The sequence below is a fragment of the Colias croceus genome, chromosome Z (genome assembly GCF_905220415.1).
Source record: "Colias croceus chromosome Z, ilColCroc2.1".
Taxonomy (NCBI): domain Eukaryota; kingdom Metazoa; phylum Arthropoda; class Insecta; order Lepidoptera; family Pieridae; genus Colias; species Colias croceus.
Window position 1 is genome coordinate 17,024,313 of NC_059568.1, and position 22,985 is coordinate 17,047,297.

At 37.1% G+C, this 22,985-nt stretch overlaps 1 protein-coding gene across 3 annotated transcripts in view; it reads left to right on the forward strand.

Annotated features, from left to right (window-relative positions):
* LOC123705519 (thyrotroph embryonic factor) overlaps positions 1–22,985 on the forward strand; it is a 136,356-nt gene that overhangs the window by 56,468 nt on the left and 56,903 nt on the right. For 2 of the 3 annotated variants that reach the window (XM_045654322.1, XM_045654331.1), the window contains exon 2: positions 19,414–19,452. In XM_045654322.1, coding sequence (XP_045510278.1) covers positions 19,414–19,452 — 39 coding nt within the window. Of the gene's footprint in view, positions 1–18,567; positions 18,758–19,413; positions 19,453–22,985 lie in introns of those variants that run through there. The other variant, XM_045654325.1, reaches the window with a different exon arrangement.

The following is a 22,985-nucleotide window of genomic DNA, read 5'->3' on the forward strand; positions in this document are numbered from 1 at the left end:
GTGAGTTGAGAGTGAGCTCTCGAGTGACAGCTTAGGGATAAACTTTGCATTTTCTTTTATTTATCATTAATGAAAATCACTGGTAACAAAATATTTGCTATAAATTATTGCGAAAGCCACCAGTTTGGGAACAAATGCTTTTTTCATGTGATTCTTCTATGCATTCATATTCATCACATCAGTCTATTCCCGTCCACTGCTGACCGTAGGCCTCTCCCAGATCTCGCCACTTTTTCCTTTCTTCTACATATCGCATCCACCCAATGCCGGCCACCAGTCCAACGCGCCGCAGTGCGTCCTACAGTCTACACTACGCTTGCCTGTGCGTGGTCTGCATTCGAACGTAGGTATATTATTGTTTATCAATAGAAAAATTCAATTTAAACAACTGAATTGTAATAACTGCAATTGAAACGGTGTCATAAGTTAATCGAGCGCAATGTCAGTCGAATGCAATCGCATCAGTTCATTATTGCAATGCGACAGCGGATCGGTGGGTGCGTGACGTCACCCGCGGATCCGCCGTCCGCTGCACGGAACTGCGCCAGCGCACGGCCAGCTGCGTGACGTCACCCGCGGAGCCGCCGGCCGCTGCACGGAGCTGCGCCAGCGCACGGCCAGCTGCGTGACGTCACCCGCGGAGCCGCCGGCCGCTGCACGGAGCTGCGCCAGCGCACGGCCAGCTGCGTGACGTCAAATTCTGCTTTTGCCATAAAATATATCAGCTGTCTCATGTCAACTGTAACAAGCAGTCTTAGGAAGCTCCACCCGAGGGACGCGCCAGCACGAGCGGCCCTCGTTTGATCCAAAATTACTGGAAAATTAGGAAAATCGAAACTGGAATGCCCTCAAATTTTGCACTTAAGTCTAAAACACTGTCTGTGACTTTCAGCTACGATTAAAATTGAAAGAGACGCATTCAACATCTTCTATTCAAACATAATGGTAAAATTTTAGTGTCCAATGCATAATTTATAGGTTTCTTTTTTCTTTAATTACCTATAACTAATCGCCAAGAAGATGAGAACGTATTGTGTAACTATGTATACAAGTAAGACATTAGTACTAATATCGCCGCGCGCGAGTCGCTTAATTTTTCCGCCCGCGACTCCGTCCGCGCGGAGAAATTAGGCTAAACAAAGATTTATTTTTTCTACGTATTTTTCCGGGATCAAAATTTTCGTCATCAAATTAGTTACGTGTAGCGCCAGAAATGAAATTGTATTTTTTTCTTGCTGTATTATTTATCTAATCAATAATTTACTATAATATTTAAATTACTATAATATTATGTGTATACTTATTACCTATAATCCGAGTAATAATATGTCTCATTTGTGAATCAGTGCCAGGCTCGGAGCAGAGTACCAACTGATGCCTGAAGAGCACACAGCTGAGGCATGCTCAGGGCAGCCGCTGCAGGCGATCATCTCTAACTTAGCTATGTCAATATGTATTTCCTTCGCCATTTTATTACTTATTTATGTAGTAGAAAATCTAGAAATCAATTGGTTAGTGGTCTATTTCATTTAAAATTCTAAATGAAATGGCAATTTCGAGTTTTTGCATATTCTTCCAAACATAATAATATTATGTTTATAAGGTTAGTAATTATTAAATTATATATCCATTATTATTGAATAGGCTAAGATACTATATTTCGGGGGGCTATACCTTTTTTAATGAAAATTAAAGTAAGTAACCGTAATTCAACTCAAACTGTCCTTTAAGAAGTTTACTGACACCTTAACTATTCAACCTTAGCCTCACTCACTTGAGTGGGCCCGCCGCCCGCTGACCGCCGCCCGCCGAAACATGATTATCGGAAAAGCATAGAGGTTCCTTTTATTTATAGCGAGCAAATATATCAGCTCTATATTTCACGGGCCACGCGTCTAAATTACATGACCGAATTCCAAAGTATACAAAACTAAAAACTGTTCTATTACCATAATTTAATTCTTATACATTCTTCGGAAGACTTTAGATTCAATTTGTGTATAATTTAATTCGTCCCACGGCTGTCGGTCGCGGCTTCAAATGTTTATTTATCGCTGAGTCCAATGATTTCCAATTTCCTGATGCAGCGAGGAGGCGAGGAGGCACGGAGCGCCGCTTGCGAAATATTTTACTTCCATTCGTATCGAAATCATTTCCTCTTTCTCAAAACGTTATAAATCTAATCCCAAGTTGCAGCCTATTTGTACAATTTTATTACAGACTAGCTGCTCCGCGCGGTTTCACCCCCGTGGCTCCACTCCTGTTAGTCTTAGCGTGGTGTTATATAGCCTATAACCTTCCTCGATAAATGGGCTATCTAACACCGAAAGAATTTCTCAAATCAGACCGGTAGTTCCCGAGATTAGCGCGTTCTAACAAACAAACAAGCTCTTCAGCTTTATAATATTAGTATAGATGACACCATATTTCTATATCAATAGTTTATGCGACAGATTGTAGTTTCAACTTTGAATCAATACTTCTTAAATAATAAGTACATACTTATTTTGCCCACACTAAACAATTAAATCAAATATGCATTTCTTTCATATTTCAAGTTAGCTCAGAGCAAGACAGGCGAGTACAACGTGTAGTTGTTAAATATTTATGAATTGTGTTTCGTGAATATTTTCCAGTTACAAAATCATTACGACTTAGGGTCGTGTGGTTGAGGTCAAACAAAGGAGCGGAATGTGCCGCACACACATTGTATGACACACACACACACACACACACTCGACATATTCATATCTACATAATTACTCTATCAACGTGTCGCTAGTGTGTGTACTCAAAGACCGCCTTCAATTAAAACTCAATTAATGTAAACACCAGCCGTAGCCACCAACGTCATCGGGATTTATCCTCCTTAATACACATAATATATCATAATGGTAATAATAATGATTACTAGAAAAACATAGGTAATTACCGACTACTTTTTCTGATTAGCTGATGCCTAACCGAATGAAGTTACAATATCTAGTAGTCAAGTTTGTAATTAAATCTAAATCTTATAATATTCTATCTCAATAATTTCACGCCATTAAATATAATCGTCTATTTCTAAAGTTAGAAGTGGGTCAAGTTACTTGTCACGATCCGCAAAATGATACCTAATTTTATTTAAATTTCATTTCTTAATCTCACGAACAACATAATATTTCGTTCAAAGTACACACTAGGTACATGACATGTTATGAAAAGGAGGAAAATGGCAAAAGGATAATGTAGTAGCTAAAAATATATACAATATACATACAACCTCACATTCGTATTAAAAGTAGTTACCTACTTAAATATTAAACGATTTATTTGATTAAAGGTGTAACTACCTACTCGTAGAATAATATAATTGACGACGAAATAAGAAGCACTGCGCAAAATTTACGAACAATATAAAATTAATTACTCAGTAAGGCCTGAGTAAATAAAGACTGTGCGCCGAACTCGGGCAGCTTCCGTTATCCCGCGAGAGCATCGTCTTTTGGACAAATATCGAACTCGATTCGTTTCCTTCATTCTCCATTTTCATTTTGTTGTTTTTGAATTTTATAGAATCGCGATACTTTATGTCGCGTTATAGACAATTAATAACTCAGGCCCCGGAACCACAGACATACAATAGAAAATCTATTGTGTCTGGGACCGATCGGGCCGCTTGAGGCTCAGTGGGTTAAATGTCTATATTATTTTTGGCACGAAGTCTCGGTACTTCGTTAGTTAATAATATAAGGCCGTGTTCGACCGTCACTCAACAATACGTAACTGACCAAAGACGATAGTACATATTAATATATTCCATGGATCACGGGCACGCCTGTTATCAATTCGCTTATCAGCTTGAACCGCACGCCCGTAAAAATCATATAGTACTCAAATTTGTTAAAAACATGGTGCGTGACCTCCGCCTCCCAACAAGCCGCCAGCTCCGAAACTTGCATCATCTGCGTGACGTCAATTGAGGGCCAATGATAACACTGTACTCCATTGAATTTGTTTTCTTTTATTTAGTTTTGTTTTTTAAGTGAAAACTTCTTTAGCGGCGTTGAGCACTTTTTCTGTAATGGGTATAAAATCTTAAACTTGCGTCAGGACACGTGACCTGATCGAAAAAGCAAGTTTTCACTTCTGCCGGCACTCCCGGAGTGCAACCCGTCTTTTTTTTTAACTTTTGACCCAAGCTGTTATTTTAAGAGATAATCGCAACGAGTTCCTCTGTGAAAGCATCCATGAATGGCGAATGAAGCTTCGTATAAAGCTCTCAATAAGTAATAAATAACGTTAAAATTAGCAAGCAAGTTTTTTTTTCTATGCATTTTAAGACTGGTCCGAAATCTCGTTAACTCTGCCAGTTTAAATCTAATCCGATAAAAAGTGACGTCTCACCGCATTGCGTTAAAGTTCGGGAAGTGTGCGCACAATGCGTCACTCGTTGATGTGTTATCTTCGAATTTCGCTTGATTGTTCGCGGGTCGCACGCCCGTGCGCGGTGCGACGCGACGCGTCGCGCGCTCGCAGTGCAACTCGCAAGTCGCACTCGCAGTCGACACTCGGGCAGTCGTCGCGGATCCGCTACGCGACATTCGGCATCACTTATCGAGAGATAACCTCGCGACACACAAACCACATCGTAATGCGTAGGTTAGCTCTGTTTTCTATGCTCATTATTTATATCTAGTCACTATCAACAATCGATTCAGTTCGAAGATAACATAATAGAGATACCTAAGTATTTGAATATTGAAACAAGCATCAAGAAACAGCGAGTTTACTCGTTAGTTTCGCTCATGCAGTGTGAGAGCACGCCTGAGGTTTGGGAAGGTACTAAGGTGGCTAATAGCTGTGTATTTAGTTTCGAGCTCCAACAACATTACAATAGTAGTATCCGGTATTGATACCCGTAGAGAGTGCGCTGAAGCCTGAAAGGCTTACAGAATAGACCGTATCCATTTCCTGAAAACAGATTTGATTGCGTTATTGTTATTACTCAGACAAGACTTTGTTTTATTAAAAACAAAAAATTATTCGTAATAAAAAGAATTCGTTTTATCAAAAACAAGCTATGCCCCGCGGCTTTCCCCCATCTGTTCCACTGCTATTGCATTGGTCTTAGCGTGTTGATATAAATGGGCTGAAATAATTTTTCAAATCGGATCCGTTCATCCCTAAAATTCAATTACCCCAAAAAAGCAATATTAATGTCGTGGCCATATCGTAGATTTGCTCATTTCATGAAATGATTGGTCATTTCACAAAATGGTCGCATTTCATGAAATGGCCAACATGGTCTGATCAGATCGTTAAATCGTCAACGTTTCACGATATGGTCATCCACATTATTTTGGTCAGACCGTATAAAATATAGAAAGTCCGTAAAACATTAAAAAATTCTGAATCTTTAAAGAACAACATTGTCATTTAAGTAAGTGCCATGGCAGTGGCCGGCGAATGGTTTTTGCAATAGAAAACATTTAGATTAGGTTAGGTTAGACTTTAATAAAGATCGTACGAGCCGAGCGAGCAAAGCGAGCGTGCCGCGGCAGCGGCCGGCGAGTGCCAGAAGCGAATCGCTTTTAAAAAAAGGAATAATTAAAATAACATAGGATACTTATATAAATATATTTATGTAAAGGATTTTAGACGCATTTTTTTCTCAATATAAGATATCCGCATTTTCCATAGTAGTCGAACCTCTTCGTCGTAAATTATTTGCTATGACTTTCTTCATATAGTAATAAAACGAATTATGAAGTTTTAAACTGCGAATAATTAAATTTTCGCCAGCGGCCGCCATCTTATCACATAAACACAGCGCTTGCAGCGCCTCTACCAATAATTAATGTAACTATTTTACGATATGATCAAATAATTTTGATCATTTCATGAAAATAACGAAATCGTTTCTCGATATGGCCAGTTGGCCATATCGAGAAACGATTTCTTATCATTGATCTGCTCAAAGCACATCATGATGTGGCCAAAAGACATTCGGCCATTTCATGAAATGCGATCATTTCATGAAATGAGCAAATCTACGATATGGCCACGACATTAACATAAAATAGTAGACATATTCGCATAACATAATTATATTGAGAGTAGATAATAAATAATAATTATTGATTCATTGCACGTAATAAATACGCGTTGATAAAGTGACTAGATCAGTAAATTGAGGCGTAACGTAATTATTGTTGAGTTATCGCGACGAAATACAAAATAATAGTTGCTAAAAATTCCACAGTAAACAATTTAATTGGCCAAATAACGCTGAGTTCACGAGAGCTACCAGTGATCGATTAGCGATGATAACGCGACTGACTGCGTACGCCACGATATGATAGCGATACGGCGCGGGCGGCTACAGGCGGGAAGACCGGCTGCCTTATCTGGGGGCACGGTAGTGCCCCCGCCAAGACGAGCCAAGCGAACAAGCGAAGCGCACGGGCACTACCTACCTACCTTTTCTCGAAGCGCTTCGACGTTTTTTTGAACCCTCATAACTTAGGTTTGGATTATGCTAGATCAACAAAATTTTCGAGATATATTGTCAATAGCGGACTTATTGAACATATTAAGTTTTAATTACATTAGCTTTTATACTTCAGATTTTATTTATATCTAAAAAACGCTAATTTCGTCACTGACTCACTGATGATCATCAAAATTCTTAAGGTATTTCCTAATGTCCTAGAAAGCTGAAATTTTGTATGTAAGCTAGTATTAGCACACAAACAACAAAAAAATTATAAAACTTGTAACTTTCATCCCCCAACCCCTTAAACTAGGGGATGGGAGTTTGTATGAGACCTGTAATTTTAAATTAAATTTTGATGACGGTAGAGGTCTAATCTAATAATCTAAAACTTGGTTCCCCTACATATATATATATATGTATAGGTACTCCTTGTTAAAAAAAAATAAAAATTTAATCGACATAAAATTTTGTTACAAACAACTTACAAAAAGAAATGAAATCCCACCAAAAACATTTTCATGTAAAATGTTGCCAAGACTAGCCTGAATGTAAAATGTTGTCAAAAAGTTATCAGATCTCATGTAGAGCCAAGCTTCTAACACTACACGCCCTAACTCTACAAGGCCTAACTTTACAAACTCTACACCTTAGTCAAAATATGTGGCTTGGCCGTTCGTTACTACAAGAGCTATTGTTTAACACAAAAGTAATGAACAGTGAATTAATTTTTCACCTTACGCCGATGTAAATGTAGCGAAATGGCCAAGTCACATATTTTGACTAAGGTGTAGAGTTTGTAAAGTTAGGCCTTGTAGAGTTAGGGCGTGTAGTGTTAGAAGCTTGGCTCTACATGAGATCTGATAACTTTTTGACAACATTTTACATTCAGGCTAGTCTTGGCAACATTTTACATGAAAATGTTTTTGGTGGGATTAGTTATTACAGATCTTGCAGACGATCAGCAACAACCAAAAATTGCGCAATAGTTGTTGTCAATCGTCTATTTCATATTACGTAAAAGCAGACAACAAGCAGATAATCTGCCGTCAACAGCGCTGCCTCTGTCGAGCAAATGGAAAACTAAAAATGCAGTTGTCGCTAATGTAAACTCAAAGGTTGCTTTGCAAACGGTATTATGTATGACTTGCGACAGCCACACGACAGCAACTACCAAGCAATTGATTTGTCAAATATGCGGTTGTTGACTTGTTGCTGGTTGTAATACGAACAATATACTTAGTATATAAAAATCTCAATATATAAAATAAAAAATATAGTTTAGAAGATTGATTCTTAACTAAGATCATTGAATACTTAAAAAAAAACGACGTGTGGCACTCGGGGACTGCCGCGGTAAAACTATTTTTTCGTTACAGAGCTATATATACAACTTTCCGACATCATCTATTTTTTAATACCCCGTATCTATCTTATTTTATATTATGATACTCGTAATATGTATGAGTAAGTATGTCACTTTATTGTATCCATAGTCCATAGGCCTGTTTACAACATTTTAATAATACAATCCAACAGCATAATATCAACTGAGACTAGATTCCTACATAGATTGTAATCAAACGGAGTTTACAATTTTACGTTCACACATTCTATAGGTATAGCTGGCTACGGTTTCTAAAGTTTACTTAAGGTGGCTTCCCACGGTCTGCGATGTCGCGGACGGACGCGGACCAGCTCGCACCTACGCACCGTGGGAAGGGACTCGTCCGTGGTAGCACAGGCGCGTCTGTGGCGGTGCGCCGTATCCGTCGCGAGTCGGTTTTTTCAAAGGTGCGGTGCGAGCTCGTGCGGCGCGGTCCGAGCGCGTCCGTGTCATCACAGACCGACAGGTCACAACTTGTTCATACGCTGCCGCGAGTAGTAGTGTTTTGGTTGCGAAAATGGAGTGGACGAACGAACTTATTTTTGAATTTTTGAATCTTTATCAAAATGAACCAACTTTATGGAATTCTTCAGCGCCAGAACATAAAAATAAAACCGATGCATACGATGCATGGAACCGCATAAAAACCCAGTTAAAGGATGGAACAATCTCATTGAAGGAAATAAGCCTAACTAATAAGCATAGCCGCAGCTGCGGCAACGATACGTGCTCGTTCACTTTGCATTTTGAAATGAAGATAAATACGAAACTATACAGACCGATCCGCACTATCACGGACCGTGGGATGAGCCCTGTCTGCGGTGCGTTGCCGTCCGTAGTCGTCGGCTGTGCGTGTAGATCCGTAGAATCGCAGATCGTGGGAAGCCACCTTTAGAATGTAAATCTGATGGCTTAATTCGGACTACCTGACAGTAACGCCTTTTATACTGTTGTGTACTTTACACAATGCAAATAATGTTTTGGTGTACGCGTTACCGAAAGATACATGATATGATTTTTGTTTAAACCTTTTTCCATTGTACGTGTAACCGTGAAAGCTCCCTTAAACATATTCGCTGCTATTGCCTCGGCCCTCGTGCCTCCTTTTATTGATAAATGATAATCATTTTCTTTCAACCATTTGGGTTTATGGACAATCTTTACTCATCCCTATTTAATCCATACAAATATTATAAACGTAAAAGTAACTCGGTCTGCCTGTCTCTCCTTGTTGCCTCAACTAAACCATTGAACCGAACAAGTAGAACAGAGAATAAGAATTATAGCTAATTCATTTCCCTGTGGCCATAAATTACCATTAGCAAGCTACCGAAATAAACATTAAATTATTTTTTAGGGAATCATTTCGCCGGGGCAGAGTAAATTGAATTCATTTATAGTTCAAATTAGTCACATGACATGTCTAACATATAATGGGATATACACGTTCAAATAGCCTTTCAGGTGCCACTAGATTAGATCCCGGCAGTGTACTGTGTAGTGCCAAAGGCAAAGGCACGTATTGGTCGGTTATTCAAAGAGGTCATTCGGAAGAGCGCAACGAAATTGAGTCGGCTTTCTCGGCGCCGCGCCGGGCGGCCGCAGCAGGTGGCAGGTAAATAGCACAATACCATCAGTCCGTCCGACGTCGCCTCACGTCCTCAGCTGCTTTGATTCGAAGGCTAATGAACCTGTCAGCCCGGGAACGCCGCACCGATTACAAACTCATTTACAGATTCCTTCACACTATTTCTCGTTTGCGTTCTTAACTTCTTATTGACTGCGGCGATCGCTTTCAGAGAGTATACTGTAATTATTGTAATTTATTGATCACACAATATTAATCGGTTATATAAAATTATATTTTAATGCATCTCGACACTTGTATATAAAAAAAAAACATTTAAACAATTATTGTTTGTTGTTTCCAATGAGGAACTCTGGAAAATAACCAGTCAGAAACCTATACCTAGACCAACAAATCTGCTCCAGGTAGTGGGGGTGGATAGGACACTGCCTTAGGAGGCCGGAACATAATATAGCAAAAACAGCTTTAGACTGGACGCCCCCGAATGGTCGTAGAAGAAAAGGTCGTCCCCCTGCATCGTGCAAAACCGGCCTGTCGTGGCAAGAAGCCAAAGCAAAAGCCCAAAATCGACGTGACTGGAAAAAGTTTACTGAGGCCCTATGCTCTATCATATCAAATCATGGTAAGGCTTTAGGAATTTTTAGGAAAATGGATCGAAAATTGCAGTACAAAAGAGCCGCCCACACCGCTCCCGGCTCCACACCACTCCAAGCAGCACAATGTTTCGAGGTCGCTCAAATGCAATTATTTCGGGGTATCGTCCGTGTCCGTCGCGCCGTTCATGTTTAAAAGTTCTTTTTTTAATATTCATGCATTTAGTTGAGATATTTTAATAATTTGGGAGTTTATTAAATTCAGGCAGTTTTTAGCAGGTACAAGGCTCTTTACTTAACCGTATCACCGGTCTTTGGTCGAAGAAAAGAGCCGAGAACAATGTTTTATTACGTTATTGATGCCTAGATAATTTATTATGATCCTCAATTCAATTTTTGTGATACGTGTATTATTACGAATTAATTCAGGAAAACTTTATTGTAAGAATTATCTATACGAAATAAATAAATTAATATTTACCACCCGCGGTGATCCTGAAACCTGAACAATCGACGACATTAGTGCTTACATGTGTTACAAATAAAGCTAAGAGTAATCAGCCCTAAAGGTGGTTCTATTCCGCGAATGACTATATCATAATCTAATTTGTTTGGACCTTTTTGATTTGAAGAGTAGGTAGGTAAGTAGAATCCCACCAAAAACATAAATGTAAAAATTGGAGCCGAGTTCAATCGTTGACTTAATTTGCCAAAAAAGAAATGAGATCTAATTAATGTGTGCCAAGTTCTGCAGACAGTCCAGAAATTTATTTACAAAGATGTATTAAGTTCTTAGGTTGACTGAAAACTCAATTGTTTTTATTTCCCTTAGAGAACAATGTTTATTCCAAAATATAACTTTTTTAATTTGAATAATATAATTATTTTCACAAAGCAAACAACTAATGAGTAATGACCTATTGAACCCCATAATTTGATGAGGTTAGTTTTACGTACTGTTTATATTTTGTGAGGTTCTAAAAACTAGCCTCATCAAATTATGGGGTTCAATAGGTCATTAGTTGTTTGCTTTGTGAAAATAATTATATTATTCAAATTAAAAAAGTTATATTTTGGAATAAACATTGTTCTCTAAGGGAAATAAAAACAATTGAGTTTTCAGTCAACCTAAGAACTTAATACATCTTTGTAAATAAATTTCTGGACTGTCTGCAGAACTTGGCACACATTAATTAGATCTCATTTCTTTTTTGGCAAATTAAGTCAACGATTGAACTCGGCTCCAATTTTTACATTTATGTTCTTGGTGGGATATCATTACTTTTTGTACAGAAAATTACTCTGCTTTGATTTACTTTATGAATATACTTAATACTTTTTATATACGATTTTTTTTTCTTGCGGTTTCTCTGTATGGTTTGTTTAGTATTATTTTCTATATTTTCTTGTAGGTTATGAATGTCAGCGCACATTGCCCCGTCATTATCTGCAATTTTTTAAACTCGTTTTCTGTTTAAAAGATTACATGATTTTCTAAACATCCTGCGTGAATTTGCACACACACTATTAACAAGATGCAAATATCGTTATAGAAGAATCGTCGCCTTAGTCCATGACGTTACGGTATTGCCATGACGCGATCTTGAAATTTTACTCTAAATGCGCCTAAAGATGTTTCACTTATATTAATATTACGCAAATTAAATCATTCCTACCTTCGACGAAGCCTTCTTCCATTACACTGAAATTAAATCTAAACTAAACACTCATAAATAAAGAATAAATAAATGTGAATATGTAAAATTATATATAATATTTCTGCTCAACTTTTTAACGTTAGGTAGTAAAAATTCAACACAAGTTGTTTTTTTGGCATTTAATAATAAATTATTAGCAGTAAACCAGTCGGATATGTGTAAAAGAGTACTGTTCACTTCGTCAACATTTGGGTCATGCCTATCCACATTGAATATTAATGAGGTATCATCTGCAAACAGAACTATTTCACACCTATCCTGTAAATAATAAGGTAGATCATTGATATATACCAAGAACAAGAAGGGTCCTAAAATAGATCCTTGTGGAACACCAATGTTAATTGACGCACCGCTAGAACGTTCTCCATTAACAACTACAGTTTGTATCCTATCATGAAGGTATGAGGCTATGAGGTTCTGAGCTTGTCCTTTAATCCCATAGTGATTAAGTTTACGCAATAAAGTACAATGTTCAACGCAGTCAAATGCCTTGGAGAGGTCACAAAATATCCCCAAAGCATTTTTTGAGTTTTCCCATGCCTTATATATATGTGTTAGTAGTGCAACTCCAGCATCTGTGGTTGAGCGCCCCTTTGAGAAACCAAACTGTTTGGTGTGCAGCAAATTATTAGAAGCAAAGTGACTAGTCAATTGGTTTAATATTAACTTTTCGAAAACTTTACTTAATGTTGGTAAAATCGAGATAGGTCTATAGTTGTTACAGTCTTCTTGATCACCTTTTTTAAATAGAGGTATAACTTTACTAAGCTTTAGTAAATTAGGAAATGTACCATAGTCACAACACTTATTAAATATGAAAGCTAAATTGTTTGCAATATTTTCTATTATATTATTAACTAAATTTACGGACATTCCCCAAAGATCACAAGTATTTTTTAAATTAAGTGTCTTAAATGCTGTAACAATATCATTAGCAGTTACGTGACGCAATTCAAATAATGTACTGCACCCCGCAACATGGTCCCTCAAAAAGGTCTCTGCAAGTATTGAAGACGAATTTAAATTATTAGTAATGCTAGCAGGGACACTACTAAAGAAATCTTCAAAAGCAAGCGCAACATCAGCATTTTTGTCAATAACCATGCCATTATTTACAAGTTTTATGGTATTACTTGATTTGCTTTTACCCATTTCACCATTAATAATAGACCAAACTGTTTTAACTTTATTATCCGAGTCGCGTATTTTATCCCTGATATACAAACGCTTCGCAGTAAAACAAACAATTTTAAAAGTTTTTGAGTAATTTCTAACATAACTAAGAAAAGATGGATCTTTATTATATTGCTTCATACCATATAACTCATAAAGAACAATCCTACACCTATGTATGCTAGGTGTCGCCCATTTACTAAATGGTAAATCCTTGGTAATATTTAAAGATTTAACTTTAAATATTTTTTCAAATTCACTATGAACTAAATTAAAAAGATTTTTAAACATTTCACAAGGATTATTATGACAGGATTGATCATTCAGTACGGGCAGGTTTTTATTAATATTATCTCTAAATTTATTAATGCCTTTTTTAGTTATAGGCCTAACATTAGTTCTTTTAAATTCAGGTAAGCAATCCCATTCAAAAACTACTTTCTGGCCACAGTGATCCGAAGTGAGTGTATTGAGAATATTTTTCTCTAAACAGATGCAGTCGCAGTATATATTATCAATACAGGTTGCAGAAGTAGGTGTAATTCGTGTGGGTTCATTAAAAAGTTTATACAGGTTAAATGACTGAAACAAATTAACAATTCGTGTTGCCGTTTGTGTTTGTAAAAGTACATCAATATTAAAATCACCACATACTATAACTTTTTTTTTACTCCTACTTAAACGCTTTAATATTTCTTCCATGACTGTCTCAAACATATTAAAGTCACTGGAAGGGGGTCTATAAACGCAAACAATAATGTAACGCTCCAGTTCAACACAGGACAGTTCAATGGTCCGTTCTACAGAAAGACTAACAATGTCAGTTCGTTCTTTGCATTTTACACTATTATGAACAAAAATAAGAGAACCTCCATGAATAGCATATGTCCTGAAGTATATACTTTTTAATTTATAATTATCAATATTTATTAACAACTGACATTGTTTAAGCCAATGTTCTGTTACACAAAAAACCTTAATACTATTATGATTTAAAAACAATAATCTATATCTCAGTCATTTATTGATGGATTTCAAAATTTTTTTCGGCCACTGACTAGTTTTGATCTATTTTTTAAGACTAGTAAGGTGAATATAATATTTTCTATTTTTATAAACTTTTCCATTTTTCCATACAAACAAAATTAATGTCATTGAAAAAAAAAATTAAATACAGATAAATTCAGTATTTTCTGATTTTTTCCTTTGTACACTCACTATTACCTAGTTGATTACAAAATTTGAACTTTCTAGGTCATCTGGAAGTGGGTTAGGTTTTGTATATATCTATAAGTCAGTCAGTCTTAAAAATTGCAATTTTTGGATATTAATATCTACGCAACTGTTTAATCTGTATTTATGAAATTTAAGGTTCTTGTTTATCTTGAGGTCCTCTTGATATGTACCAAATTTGGTTTATTTAACTTAAATAGTTTTCGAGTTATAAGGGGGTGAAAAGTGGCTCGAAATGGTTCGTGTAAATATACATACGGCTGCTGCTGCTGCTCGCCAGTTCTCTTCGCTTGAACTCGGCTTGACACGCTGCCGCGTGTCTAGATATTTGGAAAATATTTCGAAGTCTTGATATACATATTTAAGAATTATTTGTGTTTGAAACTCGGCATATTTTACGCTTAGCAGGGGCCCCGCACACTGCTCCGGCGGCGGGCGCGCGGGCGGACAGAAGGCGGGCGGCAGCCGCTTCACCCCGCGTGGGCGGATTATGTTTTTGTTTGGAAGTTTCAATGCTCAAACTATTTTGGTATAATTAATATTTATCGATGGAAAGTAGGCTGCTCGCTCGGAATATGTATTACGACCTGATAATATTGTATAGAGTAAATGTTTACATTACGCGAGCTTTTATTTTTAACATTGTTTCTGACTCTACACTAGTTAATGTTTCAATAATAAAACACAGAAAAAGAGCGGAGCAGCATAATTATTGTAGCTACGTTGTGTTATCAAATAATAACACAGGGGCTTAGCATGCTTCACCACTCAGCTGATTCAACGGGTTATTTTTTTGTATGCAGCGAATTTAATAAGTCTACATTATTTCGATATCACGAATAGCTTCGCTTCAACGTGGAGTAGGATAATCATCAATAAGTGGCAGTTTTGAAGTTCAATATTTAACCCAAATAATCGGTGGAAAATTGCTACTATTAGGTTCTTTGTGTAATTACAAATGACAGGGTTCGCCCGATAATAGCAGATAGTTCGTGGTAGCAAGCGCATCAGATATGCAGCCGATGAGCGTGCGCCCGCCCTTATTACGGTGGGGGATACCGACTTTTAGTTCTGTTTTTTACGTTTGTAAAATCACTTATTGCATTAAAGACATAGAAGTCTTAAAGAGAAACTTCAAAATCATGAAAGATTTGCTAAGTTGTAAGTAGGTAGTTGTGATTTTCTCTTTGTCTGTTTAATGTTGAGGGCGGCGGGCGGGCGGCGGGCGGCGGCGGTGGATGGCAACCGCTCATTTGGCATTGTGCGGAGCGTTGTTCGGTGTCAAGAGCTGATCGGCGGCCTTATTAGCTAAAAATCAGCAGATAACGACCACCGCGCAACAGGTTCGCGAGTGGTCGCAAAACGTCAAAAAAATTCGTATTATGTAAGCAGATGCGTCGATGTGCTAACATGTACCGCTTTTGAGATTTAAGCGAAAAATAAAAAGACTGCAATGAATGTGTGTCACACCGCACACGGCACCCCGGCTACCAGCGCAGGCGCCGCATGCAAGTGCAACCTCAAGATTCGATCGACACGTACCTACTTGTGATCATAATACCTTTGAACATCGCAGTCGCGTCGTATCGCGGAGCCTTATCTGAGACACTGCTCACCTACATCTCGTATCGCTCAAATATTTTAATTTGTTTATTTAAAAAATTATCAAGGCTCGAGATAGGAAAGATTTGCTAAATAATTGTTTGTGATAAGATTGTATCTTCGCCCGAGATAGTTGTCTGTTGTTATTTGTGTTTTGGAATTATCTCCGCACGTCAACCTTATAACTTATAGCACCGTTGCACTTACGACATAATCTATGTAAACTGTTTCGTAAAAAGTTCTTAGTGCTATAATATTATTTTCGTAGAAGTCTTTACTAAAATCTATTTTTTAAAATATAACAAGCTTCGACAGTACGGCCACGTGTACGGGTATAATTTTATGTTTACAAATCGGCCGCGGTTCATTAGTGATAATGAATAAAATTCCGCGCTATTTTCACAATTACGAGTTGCGGGGCGAGGCGGAAGGAGGGCGCGGGGCGCGTTGGCGCGGGGGAGCGGGGCGCGGGTATGCTGACAATTACCGGCGACACCGACATCAATTATTGTAATTGTACCTACTAGTTTAGTGACAAGTCGTGCGAGCCACGCGCACTTTGGGCGCAGAGATGAGTTTGCTTACATATTCTGTTCACCGCTCACGGCTCATTGTACATTTGTACAGTACAAGCGTAGCGACCCGCTCCTCATACCTATTATATTAATAAGCAGGGTGTAATCGCTAAGTGTGCGCAGGCGATTATTCCGTAACTATTGCAGATATAAAAAAAAAAACTTTAAACTGATATCTAAAGTAGGTACCTACAACCTAATGAGTTTAATGACAATAGGTAATAATTTTTAAAAAATACAACGAGAAATATCATCTTTATACACCCCCATACATTTAGTACGAGATATGAATAATGAATATCCCATGTACATTAATGAATATAAAAAATTTTAGGTACTTAAATTTAAAGGAAAGTTTATTTTTAAGAGCTCCTCATTGTGCAATACAATACATATCTAACGTAGTTAGGTACCTATGTATTCTATTGCACAACGTCGCTTCGAAAATACAAAATGTACAGGAAATAAAATGTATGGGTTTATTTTTAAAAAGCTATTATTGCCATTTTACTCATTAGGTGATAATTCGTATTAACTTCCCCCTGATTGGCATGAACATAAATTACTCTTATAAAACAGCAATAAATTACAATTATTTATAGGACACTTTTAAAATTCGTTTCAAATCCATAAATGTAATCAATTAACATTCGATACGAGTGGCGGGAGAGCGTCCGTTGCCGGTAGCGGCCCCGTGAGCCGCGCGCGGTGTGCTTGGTGCGTGGTGCGCTTGGCTTGCAGCTGCGCAGCGTCCGCGGCGGGTCTCGCTGCTCGCACTATAAATATGACAGACCGTGTCCGCTCACCGCTGAGGGATGCTGCACAAGTATAAATACCCGGGAGAAGCGCGCACACATGCGTACGATGCGTGCGCCCTGCTGCCTGTCGCGGCATGCTCTTGCACGCGATGAATGGCGCAGGTTCGATACGAGCCCCGACCATTGCTATCCGTCACAAATAATTACCTATCGACAGTTATAAAAATGATAATACTGGGTTGATACGATTGTGTTCCGAATTAATTATTTATCGCATACGTATTATATGTTTATTAAGTAGCATAATAATAATCTCATCGGTCTTGTGGTTAAATCGATTTAAAAGCCGCAAATAGCGGTTTTAACAATTTTGCAACGTGACATTAAATCAGGGTCGCCACGGATGCCAGAAAAAATTCTTGGCTATGAATATTTTTGAGTGTTGAAATATAAATAATATGTAGGTAGATGCGTATACTTTGAAAAGAGCATTAATTATTATTGACTTATTGAGTATAGTAGGTATTAGTAATATTTTCTGCTGGTAGAGCTATGATCGCGATACTACTCAACAAATTCAATAAGTAGCTATAGGTAGGTATATACTAAACGGTACATTTAGCATAATACCATAATAATGTGTTTACAACTTACAGTAGATACACAGGTAGGTACCATTGATAGCTTAAAACCTCATTGTTTTCCTCATAAATAATTGTGGAAACTATTGAATCCGATATAAAGTTGTCCGCATGACTAAATTGATTCAAGAACGTTTAATTATAATAATATTATCTATTGAGAAGTAAAGTTATAATATCAGCAGAGACGTCAATAATAGAACGAATATCTACAATAATTACAAACGACTCCGAATGTCGTGAAGGCCATCGCCATTTTGTTCATTGATAAATAATTTTAAGCTAACCGCAATTATTACTTTAACTATGTATTTATTTTAAATTCCATTTTTGATACCTTATGACAAAAATAAATATTTTTTAATTTGGTTATTGTAAAAAAGGGACCGATCTACATCCTATACAGTAATTAAAACCAGCTTATATAATAAAAGCTTAGGCTTAGGGTTTAAACCTTTCAAATTTTAATCAATATGTATGCCTATTGCTTAATGTATTATAATTATTATTTATGCCACGAATCATTTAAAAAATAATTTGCATCGCACCGAATCTAAACATTCCAAGCGTCTGCGTTACTTTTGTTTGAGTGTTTACGCTCAGTCCGAGCAGCGGCCGATTATGCGAAATTATGTCACAGTGTCAGTAGTAAACAATGGGGCGAGTGGCGCCCTCTGTAGTCAGGTGCGAGACGCGAGTGAGCTGCGGCCTGCGAGCGGCCTTCGGGCGCGCTCGTCACGTGCGGTCCCGTGTTCTGCCTTACCGACCCCGCGCCGGCCGGCCAATGGGGCAGCAGCCTGCATTACCGACTTTCCGGCGCGCGCCAATCGTGGCGCACTATATTTCGCTCGTCGCGCGCACATGTGACCGAACTTTATTTTCTCCTTATTTATAAATTAAATATCTACTTATACTTCCTGGATCTCACTCTAAAAGTATTGTTTTGTGTAACTGTTTTTATGTCAGCGGACATTCGTGTAATCGGTGTTAGTAAGACGATGAGTCGGAACGGTGAGTGCGTATGGAATTATGCAGAGCTAAAAAAAATATTGAAGTCCAACTTTAGCAACATGACTCTCCAACGCCATCTAAGTCGATCAAAGGAACTAGAAAGAAGAACAACGATACGGTTTGTGAGATTGTAGTCGTAGTTCCATGTAGAGCTTGTAGATGGCGCTATGCTAAATTACCATCATGTTTATTGTAACATAACGTTTTATTTGTATACGTAGTATATTATTATTAGTCTGTGGTTTTATCATTTGGTAATGTTAGGTGATAATAAATTAATGATAAGTGAGAAATTTTTAGATCATGCATTGCAGTAGGAAATGTATAAATTAATATATTATATTTTTAATATTTATCAATTACACGATTCTCTGTGTAGGTAGTAGGTACCTACACATTTTGTACATGATTAACTGAATATTTTTTATTTAATAATAATAATATTATGTATATATATATATTTTATATTCAATTGCGGAAACATCAATGTAATCCAAAAAAAGAAGTTCAGTAATATTGTGAATTTAATTTTGCTTGTATTGTTTATGTTCTATTGCTCAATTAGGTATATCAGACTATTTTTATGTACTAGTGTAAATAAATATATAAAATACTGAAAAACAATAGGTTTCTAATAAGAGGTTGTTTGTCAACAGATTTCCTGAGCCACGGGGCGAGTTTCAACAAAAAATACGGTTAGTACGAGCCTCCCGCCTCGCCTCCACTTGGCTGCTAACTCACTCCTGCCAACTCTACGACTTTGTCTCTCGTCTCTCTGCCTGCCGGCTGCTCAAACTACGATACGCTATACTTTTACAATTTATTTTAGTTTTCTTAAGTACGATGTCGCTCATATTTCATTTCTTTAGTTTCTTTGCTACAAATATAAATCTGTCTTACCAGTAATTAACTAATTACCACACATTATGTAATAGTAGGTAATAAATAATTTTCCTTTAATGCGTTTTAAATGGCGTATCATAATTTTAGAATCCATGTAAACTGTGCCGTAAATATTTTGTGTTTGTTTAGCAGGTAGGTAATACGTTATATAATATCCTGTTTTTTATTTAACTCTACCCTTCTTCTTTTATACTTATTACTTACATAATATTATACATACCTAATGGTTATCAAATGCATTGGCGAAGTAACAAATAAAAATGTAAACAAACATAATAATTTATATGATTGTTAATTTAAAACATACTTAAGGAAAGCTATAGAATATAATATAGCTATGTACATATTGAATCGATACAATCAAAACATAGATATTATTATAAAAGAAACAAAAATAACAATCAATGATACTTTTAAATTAATTTAGGACGTTATATTTAATTATTATTTAATTTATGCTTCATACGATTAACAATTTTAATTCAAAAGGTATAGAAAATATATGGCTATGTCAATGCTACGCTACGAGTAACGAGACACAAACCGGAGGAGCTACGATGTAGAGAAGTAGGCGCCGCGCTCGTGTGGAGCGTGTGTTCCATAGGCTTCGGGCCGCGGCCGCGCTAATGTATTTAAGTTTGCGCGTACCGCTATTCGCTAAATGCTGCGATATAACTTCAAGTTCAATAACGACATCGCGCAATCAAACTTACTGAAATCAATAACGGCCTTATTTATATAAGGTTAGCATTAGCTACTACACGTTTATACGTGTAGTAGCTTATGCTAACCGTAGCTTTTAAAACTACGAAAGAAACGTTATTCAAACCATAAACCGAACCGCGGCTTACTAAAGTCGATAAATAGCGTCAATTTTCTGGCATATTTTTTTTTCAAATAATAATGTTCAAGGCAATGCAAAGTGAAAAAGGTAAAAAAAAATGTTAAACATAATATGGTACATTAATAGTTGTACCTATTAATAGAATTTCGTTCCAATTAAATAATAAAGATTAAAAAACACCGGATATAGACTACCTAGATACCTATATTTTTACTACTCCCAATGATAAATAAGCAACTAGGTATTTAGATAAAATACAAAAATAGTGTTTATATTCCATGTTTTTATTACCCTCAGAAGTTTTTGTAAACTTAATGTAATTTTCAATAATTAACAAGTTTTAAGATTGTGACTAATTTAAGAGGAATTGATCAAAATAAAGATCAGAAATCTATTTGGAAGTTATCTATACATATAATAAATCTGTAGAAGGGTCAATTCTGTACATTGAAAATATTGAAAAAATAAACAGCAGGGGGTGTTACTGGATCGATACCAAACCCAAAAATGTGATTAAAAAAAATTTTGTCTGTCTGTCTGTCTGTCTGTCTGTATGTGAAGGCATCACGTGAAAACTAGCGGTTCGATTTCGATGAAACTTGGTATAATTATACCTTATTATCCTGGGCGTAAAATAGGATACTTTTTATTCTGGAAAAATACGTAGAAAAAAATTAATCTTAATTTTTCAGTTTTATCCATAGACGTTGTTCCGTAGAACCGCGAACACACGTTGCGTATTATTATAGGCCTAGCCGCATTTGGGAAGCCGCGCGGACGGAGTCGCGGGCGGAAGCTAGTATTATATATATTGTTATTGTGATCCTTTTAAAATTCATTTCTCCATAAACTTTCGGTGTCGATTTTTCTCATGTAGGGAAGCGATTTTATTACTTTTGCAAGGTTCAAGAATGTGCTGTAATATGATTGACAGCGAAGTAAAGACGCAAAAACACTAGCTTACCGCTCGCGGCTTCGCCCGCTTTCTCTAAAACGATTTGAGATTTATCCTATCAGGCTATCTCTCAAGTTGGATAGAACATGGTGTGCGAATTTTATTATAATCGGTATTCGGTTAAGTGGTCTAGGAGTCCATTGAGGACAAACATTGTGACACGAGATTTATATATAGGTATATTATATAAGATTGTATATGTTTAATAAATTACAGGAAATTTATTGCTAAATCTCTACTGAATCTAGATTGCTCTTCAAGCGCAGAGTGAAACGGTACCTATTAGGGAAGCGTGTACCGTCAGAGTTCTAACAGACGAACGCATGTTATCTTTTCATCAGGGGAGATTGTGGTTAAACGTCTCCTTATCTACAATAGAAAAAAGCTTTGTGCTCAATCTATACTTAATGTAACTGTCCCAAGCTTCTGTATGTGATAAAGTTCAAGACAGATATTTGTTGCGATACTGACGTACCTAACAACACTAACAATAACGTGCGAGCGGAGCAATCGTCGTCGTCCGCGTCGCCCCGGGGAGTGGAACTAAGGTGTTCGCTTCCCATCAGGCAACCCACTACCCAGCTCCATTGCACGTTGTTACGTGAGTAAAGAACAGAGTCGAAATACAACAAAAGTTGTGCGTATTTTATATTTGTGTCCTCATTAAATCAGTTGAAGTTTATATAAGGCTCTAAAATGCCTTCCATAAGCCTGCCCGTAAACGTGATGTATTTTTCTTTGTTTTCCATTATAACAATGTGGGCAATTTTATCCTCATAATAGGCTATTTTAACCGACTTCAAAAAAAAGGAGGAGGTTATCAATTCGGCCGGTATATTTTTTTTAAGAACATAATATCGGAATGAAACAGGAAAAACAAAATTAAATCAGTAGATGCATCGCGCAATATCGCTCTGTTTCCGGGGAAACATACCCATCAGAAATTTTTTTCAAGGTGCAGATAAATTGCGAAATATTTTGTACTGGTTATGCGGCGCGGCTTACCCGCCGACGAACTCGCTGGCAAAAGCAATTACAAATTTCTATGACGCATCGTCATAACCCGGTGGTTTTCACGTGAACGTTAAAGACGTACCTACGTAACCATCCTCGGAAGATTTAAATTAATAGTTTTACTTTTTCTGTAAAATATTTTATTTGTTATTTTCATACAATATGTACATTGTATTGAAATTGTCTAGTACATATATCTCGATGTTAAAATGAAATCGTGATTTGTCCGCAAATTATTCCGTTATTTGCAAGCGAGACATTCGTATGCGCGAGATATAACGGTAGGTTCGAAAGTGAAAACTGGATGATCTTTGATTAAAGTGCGCAGGGTCGGGTGATGCATATGTATGGCGCAGGGACGGAGCCGCCATAGCGATGCATGCCGCCGCGTCGGCCACAGTCGGGTCTTTTGCCTAGTTGAGCCTTAATGCTACGACAAACCAAATCAAACAAACACCCCTTCACATTTATAATAAAATTGTAGGTGATATTATAATTACTCATAAACATTG